Source organism: Silene latifolia, chromosome 10 (assembly GCF_048544455.1).
Source record: "Silene latifolia isolate original U9 population chromosome 10, ASM4854445v1, whole genome shotgun sequence".
Classification (NCBI taxonomy): domain Eukaryota; kingdom Viridiplantae; phylum Streptophyta; class Magnoliopsida; order Caryophyllales; family Caryophyllaceae; genus Silene; species Silene latifolia.
Genome location: NC_133535.1, coordinates 309,635 through 334,285, shown reverse-complemented (window position 1 = coordinate 334,285; position 24,651 = coordinate 309,635). Strand labels below are relative to the sequence as shown.

The following is a 24,651-nucleotide window of genomic DNA, read 5'->3' as shown; positions in this document are numbered from 1 at the left end:
CTAAAATTAAATAGGGTAACTCCTGAAACAACCTTAGACCCGTGGTAGAAAAAGCGGGAGAAAAATAAACACGACCCGGGATGGCCTCTCGAACGGCTTAAATTGAAGTGTATAATAAACGTTTTTCGGGATTATAAGGTCCCGGAAATAAAATGTTCGTTAATTAGACCTATGATTTCTCGGGTCAGGTAAAGCATCCTCACAAAATTTGAGGTGCAAATGCTGAAATTTGAGGCTGCCGGTGTGCGTTAAACCAGTCCTAAGCTTAAATCGGATACTCGCTGAAATTGGTTTAATACTTGTTATTTGGTGCTAAAATTAAATAGGGTAACTCTTGAAACGACCTTAGACACCTGGTAGAAAAAGCGGGAGAAAAATAAACACGACCCGGGACGGCCTCTCGACGGCTTAAATTGAAGTGTATAATACACGTTTTTCGGAATTCTAAGGTCCCGGAAAAAAAAATGTCCATAAATAACACCTATGATTTGTCAGGTCGGATAAAACAGCCTCACAAAATTAGAGGAGCAACAGCGGCCATTTGAGGCTGCTGAAGTGCGATAAACCAACCAGAGGCTTAAATCGAATACTCGTTGAAATTATTTTAATACTTGTTATTTGATGCTGAAATTGTATAGAGTAACTGCTGAAGCGACCGTAGACACGTGGTAGAAAAATCGGGAGAGATAGAAACGTGACTTTTACGGCCTTCCAAACGGCTCACATTGAACATTATATTGAAGTGTATAATACACGATATTCGTTGTTCCAGGTTCCGGAACAAAAAATTTCGTAAATCGCACGGTTTCTAAGGTCATATAAAATAAAAGCAAAATATCATGGTTGTCAAAATGAAACTTGGTCATAATTTTTTGAATGATGAAAAAAAAAGAGTGTTTAATAACAGATTTCGTAGAATTGTAATTTTATTGATAGGGATCCAACATTGTGGACATGGGTCGTTCAAATTAGCAGTACTATACAATTCGCTCTTAATCATAAATAAATAGAGATCATGTATACTGTATAGGCGCTTTGGACATAACATTTACCTAATTCTTCTGATTGCGGATATTCATTCATGTTAATGGTTCAATAAATTGAATTGGGTAATTGATACTCCTATTGAATCAATTTAGAAAAGAACGTTGATATATTTATCAAGAAGCATAGTACTAAGTAGTTGATAGCCTCTCTCAGTTGGATGATAGCTATCCCAAAACAAGTACTTGGTATCGTCCGAGCAAACTGGATCAAATTGGTTGCATAGGACTGCAACTTCAATTATCCCTGTACCGCAGCATCCTCGTGTCACTTGTTCTAACCCTAAATCATTAGTTCCAAAAGCCCAAATCATTAATTGAATATCGGAATAAAACCTAAACATGTACTCTTTCCGTTTCTCATTTGTTTACTTTTTATATTCATTGTGTGGGGATATTTTAATTAAAGGTTAAACAAATGATTGGGACGGAGGGAGTAATATGTCCTGAACTTTTAGAAATAGAAGGAGAGATTACGTACCGTGGTTAAGAGGATGTTGGATCAAGTCAAGCAACGGAGAGTAGATATCAATGTAGACGACTTTGGCATCATAATATCTGTTAGAAAGTGAATCAAGTTTGATTTCCAGCTTGGAATTGAAGACTTGTGCTACATTGTTGTAATTCTCGGCACAATTCCTAAAAATTCCTCCAGCTAGTGTTCTTTGTGATGGCACGCATCCTATTGGTGGTGCACCGAATACTCCTATTCTTCGTGCCCCGAGTTCATATAGATCCTGTACGTTCAATTCCAATTTTTTCATCTTATAATATGTCGAAAATTTGTCAAACTCAAACGTGCTTTCAAATAAGGATACGATAATGGCTGGCTAATAGGGATGGCAATGGGTAGGGTCTGGGTAGGGTCCGCCTAGACCCGGACCCGACCCGAGATTTTCCCATTGGACCCGTACCCGACCCAGACCCGCAAGGGTCTAAAATTTGAGGACCCATACCCGGACCCTATGGGTAAGGGTAGAGTCTGGGTCTACCCGCGGGTCCGAGTTTCAGCCACTTTAGTAACAAGATTAACAGCTATAGGGTCTATAATATTAAAAAAAAATCATACTACTTTAACATTATGAGTTTATTAATCTATAGAGTTAATGGTGGTTGTCGGTCGTCGGCTATTAGAGAGGTGGTTGCCAGTCGCGTATCAGTGCTGTGGTGGTGGTTTTCTTGTGTCAGTGGTGGAGTGGTGGTATTGTCAGAAGGGTTTGGTTGAGTTTTATCACTTTATGGGATGAGGGAAGAGAAAGAGATTTTAGTCGGATTTCTACAGTCTACCAGTATGAATTCAGAAAAGTTGTAATTTTGATTTTTTTTCTTTAATAAAGGGTCTAAGGGTCGGGTATGGGTCTCATAACTTAGACCCGGACCCGAAATATTTTCTTAAGACCCATACCCGACCCATATCCATTGGGTCTGAAAAAATGAGACCCATACCCGACCCATTAGGGTCCGACCCTCAGGATCTGGGTCGGGTCCCCGACCCACTGCCATCCCTACTGGCTAGGTCATGCATGTACAAATTGGCACCAACTCGGTTGAAATATGAAATGATAACTCATGCTTCAATTCATATCATGTTCAAAAACCGACATTCTAAATTTCTAATAATGCATGCTATATCGACCTATATATCGTCTTCTAAGTTAAATGATGTGCATTAAAATAAAGAAGGGAAACAACAAAAAGAGAAAGAAGAAGAGAGTATATATGTAACCTGGACAAAAGAAGAAGCGGTATTGGCTAAGAAAGAGGCGTAATCATCAACATCATACATAATCCTACGACTTGGGATGACAAAGTAGGTGTTGGCAATATCATCACTTCCGGCCACTACTAGGAATATACTGTTCTTCATTATATATTCCGTCCTCTCTTCTCCCACCATTTCTCTCACTCTTGCTTTGTATTCTTTCAAATATTCTAGCTGCTCCGATAGTGATATTACTGACTGCATTTAACGCATTTTAATTAGTCAGCAACTTTAGACATACACCACCAATATGAGAGCATTATATTGTTATAAGGTGTATGCACATACCGCAAGAGTACTAGTCAAAGGGTCGTAACCAGCACCTCCAGAAGCGAAACTGACACCCGTAAGGAGATCTTGTGGACTTATACTTGGGTCAAGATATGCTCCCACACTTTGTTTTATTGATAACATTTCCGCTGTCAGGTACATACATAAAATGGTTTAACTTTATTAATGAGCACCCAATAAAATTATGAAGGCCTTCACTAATACGGTAATAAACTATCACCTTTGCTCTACAACACTTGACGGATATGTTTTTTAAAGCACCGTCTTCTTTCGTCAAATGATCAGAAAGCCTCAGATGGATGAGTACAGTGTTGGGGACAGATACTAATTTAATTTAATTTCGAGTTGATATTTGTTTTAACTTGGTGGCCACCTTCAATTAGTGTATGTGTATTTAGTAAATACGGATTTCCACGTATTAGTACGAATGTACTCCGTATCATGTATTACGATGACCATTTTTTATATGATCATCGACTTATATAGAGTAGTCTATTAAATAAGTACGGAGTATCTTCTTCTCTCGTGCACTTGAAAAAGTTCCGGTTAAGCTAGCTAGCTAGTTTAGCAAAGGTGAGTACGTAAAAGAATTTTTGATAAAATAAAATAAAAGCTCTTGATACATAAAACAACGGAGTACCTATGAAGTCAGTGGGGATCCTTCCGTTGCTGAATCGGCCAGTAGGAATTCCGCCCATGAAATCTTGGCCATAAGGTGGGAAATTACACTTTATTATTGTGTTTATGTAGTTATTGTTTCCGGGATCTATTATAGAATCTCCCAACCCGAAAATTGCCGGAACCGTCACGTTCGGAGGGAGCTTGATTCTGGCTGTTGCACTTGCTGTAATATAAATAGGGTTGATGATGTTGAAGAGCAGGAATAATATAGACAACCACAAATAACGTAGTAACAAATAGCAACAACAATTTTGCATGGTGCCTACAAATAAACTCACACAAAAACAATTTCTTTTTAACTTTTATTTAACTTTTTCCTACAATGTTGGAAAATAAAACTACGTACGGAATACATGATATTTCTCGCATGTGTATATATACTCGTAAACTTTTGTGTTATTCTCTCATACTACACATACTTAAGTAAAATTAATTTATACTAATAAAATAAAAGAATTTTGCAAAAAAATATATATAATGTATTAAGTTTTAGTGTTTTTGAATTGAATGGCCCCATAAGCCCATAATATAGGAAACAGAACTACTAATTTATTAAAGTTTATATTATCCATTTATTTTTTTATTATGAAATATTTTAATAAAAAATGAATAAAATGATTGAAAAATTGGAAGAAATATACAATACACTAATTTGCTTAGCTATATGGGTATTCTCTTTTCGTGATAACGTTGAAGTTTCAAGTCATAAATAATACAGAGTATAATGTGGTTAGAAAGACCTAAAAGAAGTGTGAAGTGTGACCCTACCTGGAATTGGATAAATTCTAGGGAGTACTTGGTTTGTCTCTGCTTCACTTATTATAATCAGCACCTCCATCCTAAATTTAGAGCAATGTATATTATTGGTAAAGTATGATTGTATAGTAGTTATACTCATTTATAAACCTCATGATAGTGAGAGGTGTGAAATAATCACATGTAGGTCTCCCATATCGGAGAAATAGGGAAGAATGATCTAGCTTATAACTTAAGGGGTTACTTTATTTATTGTCAATTGGTTTTAGGATGGAACCTCCTTGGACTTGTAAAGCTAACATTCCCGACAGGCGCGGTCTAGGCCCATGTGCGATTCTAACAAGAGGTTACAAATTAAATTCGTGGGAAAGATTTCAATAATATATATGACGCTCAAAATATTGTATAAGACGGTATCTATCTTAAATTTAAAACGGTGAAATAGGAGGAACATTGGACAAAAGCAAAAAGCTAGGTTGTCTCGTGTATTCAATTCAAGTTAGTGTTATTTACGTATTTTAATCCTAAGACGAATATAAAGAGGTCTGTCAAGAGTGAAGATAAACCAAGTGTTTTTTTTTTTTTTTTGACAACCAACCAAGTGGTTTATGATGTGTATGTATATTATTAGTGAATAATAGTGTGAGCGGTTGAATGCAAAAAAGAAGAGCAAGTCAAGCTTCTCGTGTGTCATCTTTAAGCTTTTTACACACAGTAAACTCATGTTTAACATACACACACCATTACAGCTACTCTTCAAAGCTTTATGCACTCACTCTTCAACCATACCGACTTCCAATTTGTAGCTCAAGTTTGTTACGTACGTACAGGTGTACGTTGATGGTGCGTAGTAATATTTCGTTAGGATTGTATTGTTTTGATGGAAAAGAATGAATAGTTGGATTAGCAGCATAAGCAGAGGATTAGTTGCCAATTGAGTGATAAGAATAATGGTAAGAGAGACAATAATTCACAAGTGTGGTGGCAGTGAGAGTAAGAGTTGATAGACAGTTGGGAATTGGGATGGGATTTAATATCATCATTATCATTATAAACTAATCACTCTAACCGTCTAATTAATATTCAGGACAAAGACCTGCTTAAATAATAATATATGGACTCCAATCATAACATACTCTAAGAAATGATGCATCAAATGACTTCATTCTTTGGATGTTAATCATCCTCGTGTTGTTTCCCTTTATTCATTCCAATTTCCAACTCACATCTCAACATCATTACCACTCACATCTCAACATTTGGAACATTCAATTATAAGTTATTGAATGATATCACTAAAAATTCATTTATAAAAATAGTCTTCCCACAAATAATTTTAACAAATAAATCCAACCTGACCCGAATCCAATACAACTACATACAACTCGCCGCTATATCCATTACTCTACCGAAATTGAGATCGAGGATTAATACAATATAATGTATATACGAGCCAATCTCACGATGATTTATCACAAGACCCGTTTCATATGAGATTTTGTAATAAAACTATATTATACTAAATGGCAATGACATCCAGTCCATCCACTATGAGGATGCAACCGCTAATTTTGAGAGACTACTAGTATGAAAATGAAAGGATGAGAAAATCCAAAATGTAGATATTATACTCGTATTTAATGGAAGGGAAGAATTATCAATAAGGCCGCTTGTCACAACCAACTTTATTATTGGACTAAGTTGGGCCAGGGATCTCCTTTTGAGTCTTCGTTTTCCTAATTATACTCAACTTGAAAAACTAGTGCACAATTTTTACGTATCAGTTAGGATTGAACTCGTAAAAATTAAGGGTAAGTGAGCAAGGTGCAGAAACAAACACGATATTACTATATCATACTGAATTAGCATAAGTTCACATTGTTGGAGAAACAAGAAAGGCCCCCAATATACAATGCTGATCCAGTTCGGAAATCAGCAAGTTCCAAAATGAAACAAGATTGTACCCACAAAAGTTGATCATTTGTCCTTAGATTATTAAGCGCACAACTCAACTCACAACTCACAACTCACAACCAAACTAATGAAAATGGAACTTGATACAAGGCAAAACTAAAGGAAGGGAGACAAATCAATGAGCACTCACGATAAACGGTTGCTGGCAAACTCCGCACTCTATCGTCTCTGATCCCGATGAAGGAACTTGGACCTGATTCCATGGCCCGCATAAGCAGATCAGCAGATTAAAATTAAAAGCAAAAGAAGCAAACCACCCCACTGAGTTAATCCACAACACAAACCTGTAAATGGACTGTACAAGTAGGACAGGCAACTTCCCTCATTCGCTTCCCAGAACTTTCTGACTTTGACTTCGAACCTGCAACCCCACTTGACTTAGCAACTACCACGCTAAACAGCTTAGTACCTTCGTTTCAAAAGGTGTGCCTAGGCGCTGTGAGGCGCCAGCCAGGCCGCATCAGACACAGTGAGGCGCATGGGATACAAAAGGCGCACCTAAGGCGCATGAGGCACACCCAAGGCGCAACTAGTGAGGCACACCAAGGCGCATCAGCGTGCAATTCCATATTTTTTCCCAAATTCTTTTATTTTAACCTTGTTTTCTCCCCCTTATCCTTAATTTTCACTTTTAAAGTACATGTGAGCCCTCTTTAAAAAAAAAAAAAAAGGGATTATTTTCCCACAAAATTTGATTGTAAAATATGGATGTTCTTCTGAAAATCAGTGAGCCTCGTGCGCAAAAGGCTCGCGCCTTGCGCCTCAGCACCTTGGGACCCCATCGCCTCAGTGCGCCTTGCGCCTTCTCAAACTAAGCAGCTTACGGAGTATTATGCAACTTCTGTAATCTAGTTCGCATAAAAGGCCTTTAGGCTGACTTGTATGCTATAACTGCTAAACATTATACTTCGGCTACAATATCATCTGGGTCAAATGAATGTCATCCTCTCTAAAATTGTGGCAGATTGATAGACCTCTCGTGGAAGGTTGTATCAAGCGTCTATGCGGAAGAGATTTGTTTGGTTTAGTCAAGTTTGTATTTGGGTATTCGCTTGAATATTAATTGCATAATCTTTTGTAGAAAAAAAGGCTGAAGTGCATGCACAGACAGAGCACTACAAGTACAAACAAATCTAAAGCAAGAGGCCGGGCTTACCAGAAGATATTCTCAGATTCTTTTCCATTTCCTCCTGTCATAATAATCAGTTAAAAACAAAAGTTAGAATCCGGGCAAACTAGCATTCCATTTTCAAACAGAAGCCATGCATATCAGCGCAGACGCAAATCACTTCTCAATAACACCTCTAGTTTATCCTTTGTGTATCGGTCAGTCCGTTCATGGTAATTATACTGCTGAACCTTAATCAGATCTATTGCTTCAGAAAACAGAATGTATATGTAGAGATTATATAATTGCTACAAGAACAGGGCAAACTGTAGCTTCGACACTATCATTTGGAGGAGGGTATACAAAATAAAACCATAGTAAAAAAACGAAAAGAAGCACGTCTCAAGCACACGTAAAATTATCTATTACCTGGAGCTTCTTAGCAAGGTCTTCGTGACTCTGAAAAGTTACTGGCCTGCTAGCTGCTTCCTTGGCCTTGCTAAGCCTATGAGTTACTTCTGCCTGTGATTAATACACATATGAACACATCGCTCATTCATTCCATATGTAAGACAATAAATTCTCAAGATAATGAACTCTCCAGCACTACATCTTACACTAATGCAACGGAAACCATTATAGCCGCATATCAACACACTAATTCAATAAGGCTAAAGGATCAAGAAACAGGGTATTTCTTTTCTTTTTTCCAAGTGGAAGAAAAAGATGTAATGCTTGTACCCCCACATAATACTAAGAGGAAACTCGCCCACACACTCGTACCCCCATAAGCCATACAAAGTCGAATCTTTTACGCTGTTTCAATATATACCAGTTACCGTGTACATCCTCTCATACACCCGTGCCTTTATATATATGATCAAAAGAGAACCCCGCAACATGACAAATATGGTTTGTTGAACGTAATCTCTGAACGATGAGCAGAAAACCGTTGGTGGCCACTCACCAATCTCCACCACCTCATTCTCATAATGACTTTTAAAATCCGTAAAAAGACGAGTAAATCTATCACTCAAGGACTAACATACATGTACCTTATATAGAACCTTCTAAAATCATCTAAAATTTCTCGCATATCTGTAAATCAATAGAGAAGGAGAATGCATACCATGCATCGATCACACACACGAACTGGCTGAGCGTTCTCCTCAGACGTAAGAGGGGTTCTTCCCTGCGTGCATTTGTCGCAAAATACATCTCCACAATTGCGACAGTGATGCTAACACATAAAACACACTAAGTCAATGATACTTTGTTTCATCAAATAAGCATGTATGAGAAACACATACAACATATCTGATCAATACGTTGCACATACTCTACGATTGAAAGCACCAAAGTCTGATCCACAACCAGTGCACTTGGATACTGCTTCATCTGGAACCTGGTAAGATAAAGACAGCTAGCAATAAGTACCACTCAAAACCCTGGAAGGCCAGAGAAATCATTTTGAAACCCCAGCCAACCCTTCTCTCAAACAACAGAAAATTATAAACAAAAAATATCAACAGTACCAAGAACGACAAAATTGGGTTCGTGTCTTTGTGAGATTTGGAAGATGGTTCATTTATCTTTTTGGTGGTTAACAACCTACTCGGGAGGAAAGGAATCATCATAATTTAATCATGACAGTGTTACTTGTCAAGAATATAAGATCCTTCTTTTTAAGTTATTGAATAGTTGAAGTCAAGTGCTCCACTCTCACAGGGAACTGTAATTTTTGTTCTATGTACATAAGAGTACTCATGACGGGCTTAAGAGCTTAAGGTTCTAGCTCTTCCTTTTATGCTAATGTCATCCCTTTTGGCCTTTTGTGTCTTTTGGCTTACGGGCATCACCTATTGGTGTCCTTTAATTGATATCATCATACTTGTCAAAAAGTTAAAAAAAAAATATATATTATTATTACCATTTGAGGCAAAGATACACTTTTTTTTTTTACTTGAACACCATCTGTAAAGCAAAATGGTTCAAATGTTGAACCATCTATGCTTCTTGTATTCTGAAGTAGGAACTAGGAACCCATCAACGCAATTCTCCACGTAGTTTTTAGTATCAGTCATCTAATCACATTCCTATGTGTTTAACACATGGATAAGGTTATTCACAGTCACATTTACCACCCTTGCCCCGCCATAAGAGGGACCCTTTCAAGCACAAAGGTATAAATAATACTTCCATCAATGGTTCTTAATATATGTCGCCTCACAGATCGAGGTACGCTCTCCAACCTCTAGTATCTCCAGAATATAGGAGTAAAATTTACTCCCTCCAATTTACTTATATTTAATGCATATATGAATTTAGAAATATGAGTATAGATACCAATACTTGTGTTTCGTTCCTTTTTTTCACCTCAATGATAAACTATAGTACTGGGATTTCCAAGTGTTACAAAAATAATCCTCATCTTTTCATTTTAAAATGAAAGTTCCAAATGGCATACCCATGTCTACGTATTGAGTGTCTCAGATAGGTATATGCAAAGTAATATGAAGAGTAAGAGAATCCTATATGATATGATGTATATAATACATGTCCCTGAGGTGCAAAAAAAAACGTACAAGTATCTTTACTTCTAAACTCGTGTGTATAAATATGAATATGGAAAGTAATTCTGGATTGAAGGCATATAAAACTACACGTATGAGAGTTTTCTACACGAGTAGAATGGTGGCAATTTGTGTGAAATTGAAAGTCAAAGGCCTTGGCAATAATGAAATTTCAAGTTCACAACTCCTCTTGAGCAGAAGAAGATAGTTTATACCCCCATACCCTCCCCCCACCCCTTTATCAAATGACAAGCCCTAGTTGAAACTCAACGTTACTCCATCCCCTTCCGGAGACAGGAAAAAGGGAAACCGGCGAACCAGCAATGATACTAGCATTCTTTTCCATTCTTCTTTTACATTTTCTCAGCAGGGTAACAACTAACAACCACAACCGAGCCACACAAACAACACAAAAGCTTTACATAGTACAGTGAGAATAACAAGCTCCAACAACTATTGTAAACTCATAATACATATCATGACCGCCATTATCAGTTCAAAGGGCTGGCAACAACTGATGCACATTAGAAATAGCATGTATACTTCAGAAAGATAAACTCCAAGGAAAAATAATGATAAATAGGCTCAAAGAACACTGCCTATGAACACCTAGTAGATATTTAACAAAAAGTAACATAGGCAACTCAAATTGAAATTCCAGCTCACGTCACAGGACTCAGAAAACATTTCCAGAGAGCCATATTGATTTCTCAAATGCACTACCAGAATATCAGGAGCGAATTATTGATCCTCAGTTACTGGAAAAACAATAGATATAGAAGGGAAGGGGGGTCATAGTATTGAAAGACAAAGTCAAGCACATACCCAATGATCTTTTTCTTCGTTCACGGGTTTGAGTTTGGTTATCCAGTCACCCAACCCTTTCTTCTTTTCTGAAGGCACCTCCAGAGATTTAGAAGCCTCGGAAGGCCTGATCCTTCCACCCATCTCCTTGAACTGTGATAATGAACACGGGAAAAAAATCGTGCATCAAAATCAACAATCAAGATACTTTACGGCTCATAGGGTTCCAAGTGGTTTTCAGATATGAGTCTATCCCTGCACCTAAACCCAGAACACTCACTCAAACAAATCGTTGGCAGTGTCTCCCTAAATGCAGCTATAAACATGACCTCAATCTCAAAGATAATGAAGGTTCCATTCATATAGTATATAAAACTAATCTAAAACCACTGAGGCAGGTAACCTTTGCCCAGTCCAACCCTCAACCTTTAGTGATTCCTCTGCCCATATGTAACTTAGGTGATATCTCAATCACCTCCACGCAGAGGGGTAGTACTTAGTAGGATGTAATATTGGTAACTACAAGCTCAATGAGCCTCCAATATTTAGTAAGGTGTTGCAGTTACGGTGATGAGATTAGATGTTAGTATCTTGTGAAGTATTTATGAGTTAACCTCCTATATGAACTCTGAAGTATTTGTGGTAGCCTAAGAAGATAACTTCATAAAGACATAAAAGCATGTTTGATTCAGATATTGGGTGGGGAAGAAATGGATTCAGAATGACAAAAACCGATTCTATATATGCATGTAAATTCGTCACTACACAACTCCATTCCTAATGTGTTCTCCCTGCCTCCAAGAAACAGGCTCCCGGTCCTCTGGCCCATAAAGGTTTCATTTTGGTAACATGGATTAGACCACAAAAAGAATTAATAAGAAAAGATTATTCCATCATGCTGCCCTACCAACAATCTCATCGCCAAATGCAGATCTCCTAAGTCACTCTTACTCCATATCAATCAACCTCCTCTTCCATCACCATAAGCTACCGCAAAAAGAGTCCGTTGGTTGGTAATGATGCCTAATCTCAAGGTCCCTCTCCTTGAATATGCAGGAGCCGGAAACCCCTCTCTTATATCCAAAGCATAGATTTAAAAGCACTCATTGGTCATAAGTACTGAGAAGACCTAAGAATGGGCGGTCACATCCAAGTATCCAACTATGGCACAAGCATGAAGGTAACTATGAGTTAATGTAGTATAACCAGCAATGCAGCAATTACAGTCGTTATCAACAAAAAAAAAAAAAAAAAAGGTGTAAACATATGATCGATTAGACTGATGAGAGAAGGGCAACAAACCTGGACGGTGGCAGCGGTGACTGTGTCGAGAATTGTATTTGTAGTATAAGTATTTGACTGTAATCTAATGCGCCTTGGGTCGATATCAACGGGGGTCTTTGACCAGAATGCAAAGGTAGATGAATCAATTTTCTGCATGAGAAGAGAAAGTAATATGTAATGAGATGATACCCCCAATAAAAAAAAGAGAAAGTGTAAGTGTTGAATAAAGAAAGAAAGGTGGCATAAACTGACATCACAACGAGTGACAGTGTCAAGTGGATATATTCTCAAAGTACGACTTGTGTTAGGATCAAGCATGCGGATTCCATCCAAACCGACCTGGAAGGGGAGATGTTATTGAAATGAAACAAAGTGGTAATGGAGGTGAGTTGAGGAAAAGCAACAAGTAAGATGAATGAGGATAAAGAGGGGTACCATGCAAATGACATCCATGGTAGACTGGGATCCAGACTCAGGCAAGAGCTTGACCTTGAATTTCTGGACACCACCCTGAACATCAGGTTTATCGTCGACCTTAGGGACTGCCCTGACAACCTTGAGAGATGGAGTGGAAGTGTGAGTCTTATCGTGCTTGTCAGGGAAGCTAATAGGCCTGCCATAATCATCGAACAAACCAGACCAAGTTTGGGAGTTTGAGGATGATTTAGAAGAGGTGCCAGTGCCACGTGCTCCATAAGGCTCATGTTTGCCTTGGTAAGCGTAGACCCCGTCATCGTTGTAGTTGTAGTCATATCCACTAACGGCGGGGGAGGCGGAAGTGGGCCTAGTTGAGGGTGCAGTCCCATAGGCGGTTAAATTAGGATCAAGGTAGGCGGATCCGGAGTGATCATATTTGGGGGCGTAGGAAGGGGTATTAGGGTTAGGGTTGGTATTATTATAATCGTAAGGAGTCGGAGGGTAATTAAGGGAAGGAGGGTTGGGATCGTAAGGAGTTGGGTAATTGGGGGAAGAATGGGAGTAATTGGGGGGAGAATGATCGTAATTGGGTGGAAAATAGGAGGGTGGTGGGTTGTTGTTGTTGTAGTGGAGGTGAGTATCGGGTTGGTGGTGGGTGGGCGGGGGAGGAGGATCGGAAAGAGGAGGAGGAGGAGGAGGGTAAGAAGGGTAATTGTACGAATAAGAAGAGGCAGAAGAAGAGTAATCGGTGAAGGGTGGTGCGGAGGCGGAACTAGTGGTAGTCGGTGGCGGTGGTGGATAGTAGTATGGCGTCGACGGATATTCTCCTCCTGGTTGATGCATTTCACCACAACTAATAGAATATGAATACCAAGAGAGAGAGAGAGAGAGAAAGACTGAATGAATTAAAATAGTATATGACTTGATTGTCAACTCACTCCATTTTTCATCAAATTGGAATTCCCTGCCCTGCTGTCTTTGCTGTACCACCATCATCTTTACACTTTTTACACCCATCTATTGGGGATAACTTTTCTACATATTTTACCCCCAATTACCCAACCTTATTACTACTATCTATCTACGACTACTAATTAATACAGTAATTCATTGCCATATTTGTTCCACTTTACATAACTAGTCATCACAATATCTCAGCTAACAATACCCCCCCATTCACTTGATCGTCTGCCTTGTCTATTTTTTGCATAATACTTGGTGCAATTATTACTTGCTTCTGCTCGTCTTCAACCTCCTCCCCTTACAAAGTTACAAGCCTTATATACACATTTGCCTAACACACCTCAGAGTCTCAGACCTCACTCCTCTTCCTATCGCAAATATTACAACACCTAAATATATCTCTGGTAAACACACTTCCATCAATTTCCCACTACATCTAAATGTAGCAACTTTGTTACACTTCCGCTTGAGAATTGAGACAAAATTCAATAACAACAGTCCAAACCACATAACAACCTCGTAAGAGACGACACCTTTCAGAGAATGGGACCACACATCAACATGATGCAAACTAGAAATGAAATTTAGTTATAATGCATGTAAGAATGTCGCACCAAAAACGTCCATCATTTTTTTCCAAAATTGCATAACAAGACAACCCAACAATGTTTGTCGTCCATAACCAACCTCGCCCACGACGTGTTAATTTGTGTATACAAGGCATAATAGTGTCTAACTGTCTATCATGGACTGACTACTCCGTATTCAATCAAATAATTAAGAGTTTATTTACTATCTTGGACCAAGGAATGCTGAGGTGAGGGGAGGGATTGGAGGGGATGGGCTGTATAAGCCGTTTCCAACGTTTCATTTAGATGCTCACAAGTTAAACCGACCAGATGGACAACAAAATGTCTTCACACAAACTGTCAGGCCTTGACCAAGGAAACTATGCCGTTACTCTACAAGACTCTCCCACCATTTCCTCCATTCGAGAGTACCAATCACCAATTCTTGTTTTCTCCATCATATCTTTACCAGATTGTAGATACCGGATTGGTCTCAAGACTCCAAACACAGCAAGATCAGCAAGATTAGGTTTTGAGCCTCCTGTCAAATTACACAGCCAAATGGATACATCAATCGTAATATACATGAATTCTACGTATTAGATGATTAAAGGCGCGCTAGGCATGAATGCGTCCCCCGGCTTAACAAGGATTTCATGGCCGAGGGACAAGTGTGCTGCCCAGTTTGAGACCTGGCTAGTGGATCGGGCATATGTGATATTTTCAAAAAGAACTATCCATACCGCTAATTTAGCTGGCTTTCCGGGCTAGATCCAACGGGTCGTGCCCTATTAATAGCTCTACTATGAATCATTCTCTCTTACTGTTAATCAACAAATATGAAGTAGAGTAGTTACCAAGGAAAGGACGATCTTTGAGAGCGTCTACCCATGTTTCTGCAGCTTGATACAATGCACCACGTTCGTCAGTTATATTGTACTTCTTTTTCAGTTTTTTGGCAACGAAATACATGGCTGTGGCACCAGCATACTTTGCTACCATCCTCTCCATGTACCCGAAATTTCCTGCACATTGAGCAAGCAACTAAAAGCACTGAACTCCCGAAAGGTTTATAATAGCCGATGATAAAATTACAATATGCCCAATACAAACACCTAATATGAATATGAGTTCCACTGTTAATACAAAATCTGATATGCCAGGACTATTACTGTATGCATAATAAATGAGTTCACAACTCAAGTAAGCTTTGATTTATTTTAAGATTGAAGTGAAAATATTTAGGTAAAAAACCTATAAATTTTGATAGGTGACCATGGACAATGCGCGGTGATACGTGTTAAAGTGGATGCTAGCTGGGTACGGAAATTACGAGGCGGCTGGGTGGCATACGATTGCACAGGCAAGGAGATTGTGCGTACACGGATGAAAACAAGAGCAGAGTCGGCATTGCAAGCTCATGCGCTGGGTGTTCGAGATGTATTACTCTGGGCTTATAATGGTGGTATTCTCCATCTTGAGATCTCATCAGACTGCTTACAACTTATAAATCAGATCGCAGGAATTGAAAAGGAAAACCATCTGATTACAAACATACTGAAGAACCTGCGAAGACTTTATGCTTTTTTCCATTGTTTATGTTTTAATTTTATCCCGAGACATTTTAATGTTATAGCGCATGGCCTGGCCCGACAGGCCATGAAATTGTAGAACCTTTATTTACAGTTGCCAAAAAAAAAAAAACCATTCGATCATTTCTTTACATTTTCCTTATTTGGTGTCTCATTCATTTTTTTTTTTTTTACATTTTCCACTTTATATACATGCACGTTGCTAATAATTCACATATCCAAGTTGCTTTTTCTCTTATTATAAAAACATACCCTCTCCTTTTCTTGGTCTTCGTGCCAAAAGTAAATGTAAATAAATGACCGAGTAATATTATAATCCTACGGAGCCTTCAAAACCCTTCATAAGAAAATACAATTAAAAAAATACTACTACCCAACAGTTATGAATAATGTGGAACATAGTTTTATCTTAATACTAAATTAATATTATATAGATTGAAGCCTCTAAGAATAGTACTTGCCTACTTGGTTCAAATCCAACTTGCAAGATTCTTATTTTCCTCTATCTATAGTCTATACTACTACTACTACTACTCCTAGAGTTCTAGTTCTCTAATTTTTGGCAAATTCCACACAAATTCAGGCGAATCCAAATGCAGACTTGGGCAAAATCATACAAATCATGAATTGATTAACCATTCATAACCTCGTGTGGTACCTCAAATTGCACATGACATGTGTGTTAAGTGAGGATGGGGGAAAACTTCACCTCTAAGACTTTAACCCAATATAGAAAACTTAAAAGCATATTATACTGTCCAGAAATAGAAAGTAGAAACTCAAAAAGAAACAATAGAAAAACTTACCATTGGTTGTGATATAGTCGAAAGACTCAAGGGCTTCACTAGTTGACCGATAAATGTTTGGTGACAAGACATGCACAAGATGACTATCTACCCACCTACAACCAGTTGGCATAAATACAGTGAATATATGGAGCAATATACAAGTTCTAGCGATTAGCACAATTGCACAAATAAAGGTCAAACATTGTATTTTGAACAGAGCAGTTGGTAAAGCCAGTATTTAAAATCCACCGTACAATGAAAGGCCTCGTTATATAGTTGCAATTAAGGCAGAAACGATAAGTAAAAATGTAATGGTGATTACTCCAGCCATATCTTCTCCTCCTCAGAAGTGATGGTAGAACCAGTAGATTCCTCAGAATGCATTCGCTTAAACAGTGTACTGATGATATCTACAACCACAGGTACAATATTTCAGTAAAACGTTTAAACTAGAGAAGGAGACAATGTTTAGAAAGGGAGACAGGATTATAGGGCTGAAAACCTGATGAATTCACCAACGGTTGGCCCTCAACAGTCAGTATAGGGACCTTCTTGTATTCAGACCACTTGATCTCCTTCTTGCTGAAAGGATGGACCTCCACAACTTTGTATGGAATGTTGAAGTAATCCAAGAATGCTGAAATAATGAGCAAGTGTTGGGATATGCGAGTGTTAAATACCATTACTTAATTTCCACACAAAAACGAGCTCATATAAATCAACCATATATCTGCGCTTACAACTATTGCAGTTATCTTGTCTAAAAGATTACACTGTCTCAGAGATGATAGTAGTGAGATAGGGCATACGACAAATCAGTAATATCAAACAAAATTGAGTAGATAAAAGAAGTAGAAAGGATAAACTGCCAAGTGTAACCAAACTTGCTAATTCAGGTGAGTTTCAAATTAGTCAGCTACAAGACACTAAGTAGAGCCAAACAACACGGTGATATAAGAATGAGTTGTATGAAGATATGAGGGCAACAACGGCAAGAGGTAAGATGTAGCCCTATAGAGAGGAGGGGGAACAATTATTAAATGGGCTCAAACTCGACAAAATGAATGAATGAATGAATGAAATAGTGAAAGAAAAGAGAGAGGCGATGAATACCTTTGACCTTGTTGCAGAAAGGGCAGGCTTCATACTGGTAAAGGACGACGTCGTTGAATTTGTGAAGCGGCTGTTCTTTGGCGTAGGCTTCTTGAGAGAGTGTGGTGGCGGCTGCGGCGGCAGAAAACAACAAAGCAGAGGCGGCGCCTAAGAAGCGGCGAGAGCGAGTGGAAGAAACAGAAGGGAGACGGCAATGGGGTTGAGCAGAGGAAGAAAGAGATGCCGCTGTCGTAGCAGCTCGCCGTAAGCCGGCTAGCCTCATCGCTCTCTTCATCTTTTAATTTAATAATCTGAGGAGATGTAAAATGGGGGATCCCAGATTTGGAGACCAAGGTTTTTGAGGGTTTTTAGACTAAAACATAAACCCGAAGCTGTCCAACTCTTCACCTCATTTCTAACCTCCGCTTCTAGTACGGAAACGGGTCTCTTTTTTTTTTTTTTATTAGAAAAGAAAACTAGGTTGATCCTATATCTCATCCTTTCGAATGAGAGAGGTAAGTTGAAGCCACCAGCTATCAAAACACCTTGAAAGAGTTGGACATGAATGTTCAATAGAAGTCATGAAGTCAACAACCTTGTTGTCTTCACGAAAGCAATGTTTAATTATCACTTCATCGAAAAAATGAAGGTCTAATATCATTCTTATGGAACCATGCATTCCACCAAATAAAAATAATCTTAATGAAATCATCTTTTGGAATTAAATCTTTAAGATAATTAAGTTTCGTTAGAAAAGTTTGACTTGCAATATTATCATAATTTGACACAAACTCGTTGAAACTAATTATGTTCGAGAATTATTCTATTATATATTTCATACCCACCCATTTACCTTTTATTTCTCAAATAAATTTACAACCATCCGATTGTGCCTAGAATTAATCCGGACCATTTTCTTCTCACAAGGATTGAGAAGTAATGGATGTCCATTTCTTTTCATGTAATGGAGAGAATCCGGACCGGGAATAAAGCGGGGTTAAATGGGATTAGATCCGTATGGGGAAAAATGCGATGTACCACCGCGAGAATTGGATGACACACACAGTGACACTATCCCTAATTGATCAAGAAATGAAGCACAAGCAGTAATGGGGCCACCCTTATATACTTCAGTGATAATTCGAAATCCTCCCAGTGGTTCAACTATCACCACCGTAAGTAACCATGACTGAGTGTACAGATAAGTTTGTCCTCCCGGTAGTCTTTGTGTATTATATTATACCATTTTCGAACATTATTATGAGTCATATCCCCAAAATCACTGACATCCACATCTTCCTTCAGAAGAGAGCAATCAATGGCAGATTGGCAGTGGCCCCCTCCTGTCTTTCTGTCTGTCTGTTATATTGCTATTTGCTGCTACCTGCTTCTTCATTCTAATTATTACTCACTCATATCAACATGACTAAATCCCTGCTACTCCTACTCCTACCTCTACTACTACTATTTTTATTCTCAACTACTACTACTACAGTTGTATCTGAGGACCCGCATGTTGTCGACTATCTGCCTGGTTATCAAGGTCATCTTCCATTCACCCTTGAAACTGGGTATGTAGGAGTAGGAGATTCAGAAGAGGTGCAGTTATTCTATTACTTTGTCGAATCCGAAAGAGATGTTGCAACTGACCCACTTATGCTCTGGCTCACTGGTGGTCCTGGTTGCTCTGCTTTCAGTGGCCTCGTCTTCGAAATTGGTCTCAACTTCCCTCCAACTCTCTTTTTTTCCTTATTTAATTACTTCCAACTTCAATTTCATTTACCCAATTGTTATAGGTCCATTCACATTCGATTATGATGCCACAAGTGATTCAGGATCAGACATACCAATGCTTCGGTTAAATCCTTATTCATGGACCAAGGTACTTTTGGCTAACAACTTACACTTGACATTCATTCTAAAAGGACTTGTTGTAATGTCGTGTTCAATGCTTTGAATTGGATTCATCAGGTAGCTAGCATTATATTTCTGGATTCCCCAGTCGGAACTGGCTTCTCCTATGCCACCACTTATGACGGATACTATAGTAACGACACCTTGCAGTCATCACACATCTACCATTTTTTGACTAAGGTTTCTCAATTTTCTACCTTCTATATTCTCTTCACACATTCTTTGTTTGGGGAACGGACTATGCACTGTTAAACCCATTTCACAACGAAATTCAGACATGAAATACTGATGCAAACCTATTTTTATATATGCAGTGGCTTATGAATCATCCAAATTTCAGAACCAACCCTTTATACATTGCTGGTGATTCATATGCGGGACAGATTGTTCCAATTGTTGTGCAGGAGATTTTAACCGGTAATCTTGTAATTCTTTTTTTTTTTAACATGTTAACTGAAAATTATTCGATTGCCTACTTTCATTGCATGTGCTTATCTTGAGATATCTAGTCTATCTCATTTGGTGTTTTGTTATGATTTAGGAGGTTTGGCTCTCAGGTGTGATTTTTTTTCATTCATTAAGCACATAACTATAGTGTTAACAGTCAGATGTTCTATAACTCCATTATTTCCTAATCCTATCCTATCCTAGTAAGGTAATATTCCTAGGATATTAATTTCTAATCTTCATCTCTATTTACTCACACCATCATACCACATGACTCCACCTGGTATTATATTCCCTTACAGCATTAAACCCTTGCATGAATCATGATACTCATCAGTGTTATTGCGTTATTGATAATAATGTGCATACCCTCATATACATCGCGCAGAAATAACAACAATATGTTTGACACTTTTTTGCAGGTAATGAAGTTGGACTTGTACCAAAAATGAATCTAAAGGTGACGTATCATTTCTATGAAATGTTACATTGTTTCTGTTATAAAATATAAAGTATCTGAAAGCTAATATATTACTCTGTATAAAATGCGATTGTTTTTTCTGTCTTGATCCGAAATTAGTAACAATTGTTAAAGACATTATAGTTGTGCCCAATACATTTCTACAATAGCAATTTCTTAATATGATTGCATACTCAAGCACATAAGGTTGTTCATAGATCTAAAGAGGTTTCAGCTTAAAGCCAGTTAACAACTAGTCGAGCAACCCACTAAATTTACAAACTGGTCTTATCTGTCATTTTTCTTTTATGTCGATTGTGCAACTCACCCAATCACACTTGTGTTTTAATGTATTAACATGTATTATGTTTACTGTTCAGGGATATATTATTGGTAATCCATCAACTGTGGGTGATAGACGCAAAAACTCGCAGGTTGAATTTCTACACCGCGTATCACTCATATCTGATGAGCTTTATCGGGTAAGCAAGCACACATTCACACTCATTAATATTGTTGCACGTCAAACTATTTGTTTCCATCTTCTACTTCCATTACTTGAATTAAGTGTTTTACTTGCTAATAATTTGCATTCGTTCCAAATAAGCCAGTTAGCCAAGGTCAGTTGCAATGGTGATTATGTGAACGTCGATGCAACAAATATAAAGTGCTTACGAGCGCTTGCAGCCATAGAAGAAGTGAGTCCTATACGCAATAGCATCATATTTTAGAGCCTTTATCTTATGTTGTCCTTACTTTGCATGTACTTACATTACCCCTTTTTCTAAATCCTCAATGGTTCCATGTCACTATAAATTGCAGGTAACATCTTCAATTTATGATGCACATATCCTAGAGCCAAATTGCCTCTATGTCTCTCCAGAACCACCTAAGAAAGTCTCAACATACAAGAAATATTTGGAAAATGATCATGTCAACTCCTTTCTTTTGGGTGAGCGTCAAGTCCACAATTCATTCTGCCGGGTATGTTTCTGTTCCATGCTTTCTTAAGTCTGCTTTCCTCTTTAAACAGATGAGTTTATGAGCTTCCTCGTCTGGCTGTATTATTTACGACCCCAATCAATGTGCCCTTCTATGTGTTCTACAATCAACATCTAGCTTCTGGAAAGCACATGGACAAAAGCGGAATTTGTGCAAATTGAATAGTAAAAAATATTATTAGACCATCTCATTACAAAATTGCAGCCAGACTTGCTAGCTTTTACAATTTATACTTTAAACTTTTCATGATTAGAGGTTGAGTTTATACGGAATATATTTGTGTGGTTATAAAATCTTACATTTTAGACCTTAGAAAGTGGAATATAGCTGCTATGGGTAAGTATGTGTTGTGGATTATACATAAGGAAGATCACCTATGGGTCAAGTGGATTCACTCAATTTATTTAAAAACGGAGACGGGTTTAGTTACTCACTTACTCTCCTAAAATTAATACTAGTTGGTCTTGGAGGAAGATTTGAGAAGTGAAAGAGAAGTTGAAAGCTGGTTATAATGGGCTTCGGTGGAAGGTTCAGCGTTCAGGGTAACACTTATTGTATTAAGCAGGGGTATGAATGGTTGGTAATACTGAAGCTAATGTGGCATGGCATCAGTATGTATGGAACAGGATGAGTATACCAAAACATTGCTTTGTTGGTTTGATTGCAGCAAATGGGAGACTTCTAACTAAAGACAGATTAAGTCACATAAACATCTGCTCAGATCTAAGCTGTTTCTTATGTGGGGATGAGGAGGACCACAAGCATCTATTCTTCAGGTGTAATTACAGTCTGAAATGCCTGCAGTTGTTGAATAGTGTTTGAGGTACAGATACCAGATGATGGGTTCATTAATTGGTGGACTAGAAGAAGATTTAGATGGCTGACAAGAAAACAATTGATAACTGCTGGTATTCAGGCTGTTGTTTACCATACTTGGAAAGCCAGGAATAAGTGCAGGGTTGACAGTATCGTGCTGAGACCTGACTTTATTATCAAACAGATTAAAACTGAACTTAGGCTGAGAGTTCAGTTAAAATATAGGGGAAAGAATGTTAGAGTGGATTCACTAGTGCTAGCATTGATTTACTCTATAGTGGTTGTATGGAAATATGGAATTGATATGATGTAATTTTCAGTTGTCAAATTGGTTATAAATATTACTTACTACATTTTACCAAAAATAAAATAAAATCTTACACTTGCTTAATATTTGTCTTTGATTCTGATAGAAAATGTGTATGGACACTGACCTAATTACCGAACCCACAAGGTCACGACAGTAAGAGAATCATGTTTTGGTTGTGTACTTGTGTTGATACTTGACATCTATGTCCAGCGTACATCAACCATATACCCCTACCTCTACCCCCACCCATCTTTGGATTTCCACATCAATCTAAAATCGCTACACCGTAAATTTGTCATCAGATTATATTTATGTGTGGCTATAACAATCTTACACTTGCTTAAAAATATGTGTTCGAGTCTGATAAAAAGTTTGTGTGGATACTGACCTAGTCACCAAACCCAGAAGGCCACAACAGTAAGGGGACTGAGTGTTAATACTTGATATCATTGAACATTCTCTGCACAATTTGCCTGAAGGGGGATTCAATTAGTTCATAGAAGTATCATTTTTTCTGTTGTTGACTAGAAATGTGCTGCTTCAATTAAACCCTCAATCCATATTGGCAAGTTGTGTGTTTTTTTTTTTTTTTACTCTGTTCCCCCCTTTTGGCATTATAGAACCAGAATTACTTGTCTTCCTACATTTGGGCGGATAACATTCAAGTTCAAAAGGCACTCAACATTCGAGAGGTATGTATAGTAGACTTACTTTGAATTCAAGTTTTCTTAATATTCACGAGGAAATACCTGTAAGTTGTAACTAACTCCCGTGTAAGGCAAGGACTGCCGCTGTATTGTATTTGCCTATTTAGTGAAGAGATTGTCATCCACCTTCACCTCTCTAATGACTGCTGCTAATTGGGTGGTATACATTGTTGCTGCGATCAAGGTATATTGGCAAATGATTCCACTAACATACAAGTGTTTACACTTTCATCAATGATCAGGGAACAATAGATCATTGGGTGAGATGTAACAAAAGCTTAGCGTATTCGAATGATTTTCAAACAAGTGTTGTTGGGTACCATCAAAACTTCACAAACAAGTACCTCCAAGTCTTGGTGTATAGGTAATTGATCTCCCAACTCTACTCTTCTATTACACGTTCAACATTGCATCTGTTTAACGTGGTGTAGTGCTTGTCTATTTAAATATTGTGTGAATAAGATTGTGTTGCAAGTGTTTGCTACATAACATATGCTTTTACTCGTGCTGTAGTGGTGATCAAGACAACGCAGTGCCTTACATTGGAACATTAGAATGGATTGAGGAACTAAAAGTCGCGACTGCTGAAGAATGGCGACCATGGTTTGTTGACGGTCAAGTTGCTGGGTTAGTGTCTTCTGCAAAATACTGCTAAGATTTGTTGGTCCTCTGGACAATGCTTAATTGATCTCTAGTTTTAATTGGACTGTGCAGTTATGTGACAGAGTTTGGAAGTTTTGCTTATCAGTATCACTTAGTCTATACTACAATTAAGGTAAAACTTTGGCAAATAGTAGCTTTTACCATCTAATGTAGCTGTTCAGTTTAATCCAACCAAGAAACATGTTGACTAAATGAGCTAATGCATATATATGGACTTACGGAGAATGTTGGTGTCGGTGCAGGGAGCTGGACATACTGCCCCAGAGTATAAGCCCAAAGAATGTCTGGCAATGATTGAAAGGTGGTTCGAACTGTCGCCTCTGTAGGTACTTTTGGGACCATGTGTTGCCGCTTATTTGTGTTGCACAAAATAAGTGGAAAGGGAGCTGTAGACACAATAAAGGGCACCCTTTTTCTTTTTCTTTTTTTTTGCTGTAAATGAAGTACAATCCTCCTGAATGATACCAACGTTGCAATTTCGCAAATAGATTACGGTTGCAAATCGGGTACCTGAATGCAATAAATTTCCATTTAAGTCATAGTTGCCTCGTAACAAGGGCCATGGGGCAAGGTGCATATCACACAGTGCTACGGAAATCGATATACTTTTATCCTCTAATTAACAAAATAAGCTT

At 38.1% G+C, this 24,651-nt stretch overlaps 4 protein-coding genes across 5 annotated transcripts; 1 reads left to right on the top strand and 3 right to left on the bottom strand.

Annotated features, from left to right (window-relative positions):
* Window positions 1-918: 918 nt before the first annotated feature.
* On the bottom strand, window positions 919-4,616 carry LOC141604586 (GDSL esterase/lipase EXL3-like). 2 transcript variants are annotated; one of them, XM_074423005.1, is made up of 6 exons: window positions 4,546-4,616; window positions 3,737-3,940; window positions 3,094-3,224; window positions 2,770-3,003; window positions 1,525-1,780; window positions 919-1,326 (listed from the first exon to the last, which is right to left on the bottom strand). In XM_074423005.1, the coding sequence occupies exons 1-6, from the start codon at window positions 4,613-4,615 to the stop codon at window positions 1,136-1,138; spliced, it is 1,086 nt and encodes a 361-aa protein (XP_074279106.1). In that variant the 5' UTR covers window position 4,616; the 3' UTR covers window positions 919-1,135. The 2 variants fall into 2 exon arrangements, with proteins under 2 accessions (XP_074279106.1, XP_074279104.1); XM_074423003.1 differs by lacking the exon at window positions 4,546-4,616 and having other exon boundaries at window positions 3,737-4,472.
* Window positions 4,617-6,362: 1,746 nt separating this feature from the next.
* Window positions 6,363-14,174, bottom strand: LOC141604584 (protein FREE1). The gene is made up of 10 exons (XM_074423001.1): window positions 12,712-14,174; window positions 12,529-12,615; window positions 12,295-12,426; window positions 11,014-11,145; window positions 8,955-9,020; window positions 8,745-8,855; window positions 8,045-8,137; window positions 7,664-7,697; window positions 6,792-6,868; window positions 6,363-6,700 (listed from the first exon to the last, which is right to left on the bottom strand). Exons 1-10 carry the CDS (start codon window positions 13,708-13,710, stop codon window positions 6,623-6,625), a joined length of 1,809 nt encoding a protein of 602 aa, XP_074279102.1. The 5' UTR covers window positions 13,711-14,174; the 3' UTR covers window positions 6,363-6,622.
* A 91-nt stretch (window positions 14,175-14,265) lies between these two features.
* LOC141604585 (uncharacterized) lies at window positions 14,266-18,081 on the bottom strand. The gene is made up of 6 exons (XM_074423002.1): window positions 17,719-18,081; window positions 17,108-17,242; window positions 16,928-17,015; window positions 16,624-16,718; window positions 15,083-15,250; window positions 14,266-14,766 (listed from the first exon to the last, which is right to left on the bottom strand). The coding sequence occupies exons 1-6, from the start codon at window positions 17,990-17,992 to the stop codon at window positions 14,606-14,608; spliced, it is 921 nt and encodes a 306-aa protein (XP_074279103.1). The 5' UTR covers window positions 17,993-18,081; the 3' UTR covers window positions 14,266-14,605.
* A 797-nt stretch (window positions 18,082-18,878) lies between these two features.
* Window positions 18,879-24,555, top strand: LOC141604581 (serine carboxypeptidase-like 18). Its single transcript, XM_074422997.1, has 13 exons — window positions 18,879-19,414; window positions 19,494-19,579; window positions 19,669-19,791; window positions 19,926-20,028; window positions 20,481-20,518; window positions 20,899-21,000; window positions 21,130-21,216; window positions 21,341-21,502; window positions 23,267-23,338; window positions 23,596-23,717; window positions 23,867-23,980; window positions 24,068-24,128; window positions 24,259-24,555. Exons 1-13 carry the CDS (start codon window positions 19,120-19,122, stop codon window positions 24,340-24,342), a joined length of 1,449 nt encoding a protein of 482 aa, XP_074279098.1. The 5' UTR covers window positions 18,879-19,119; the 3' UTR covers window positions 24,343-24,555.
* Window positions 24,556-24,651: the final 96 nt, after the last annotated feature.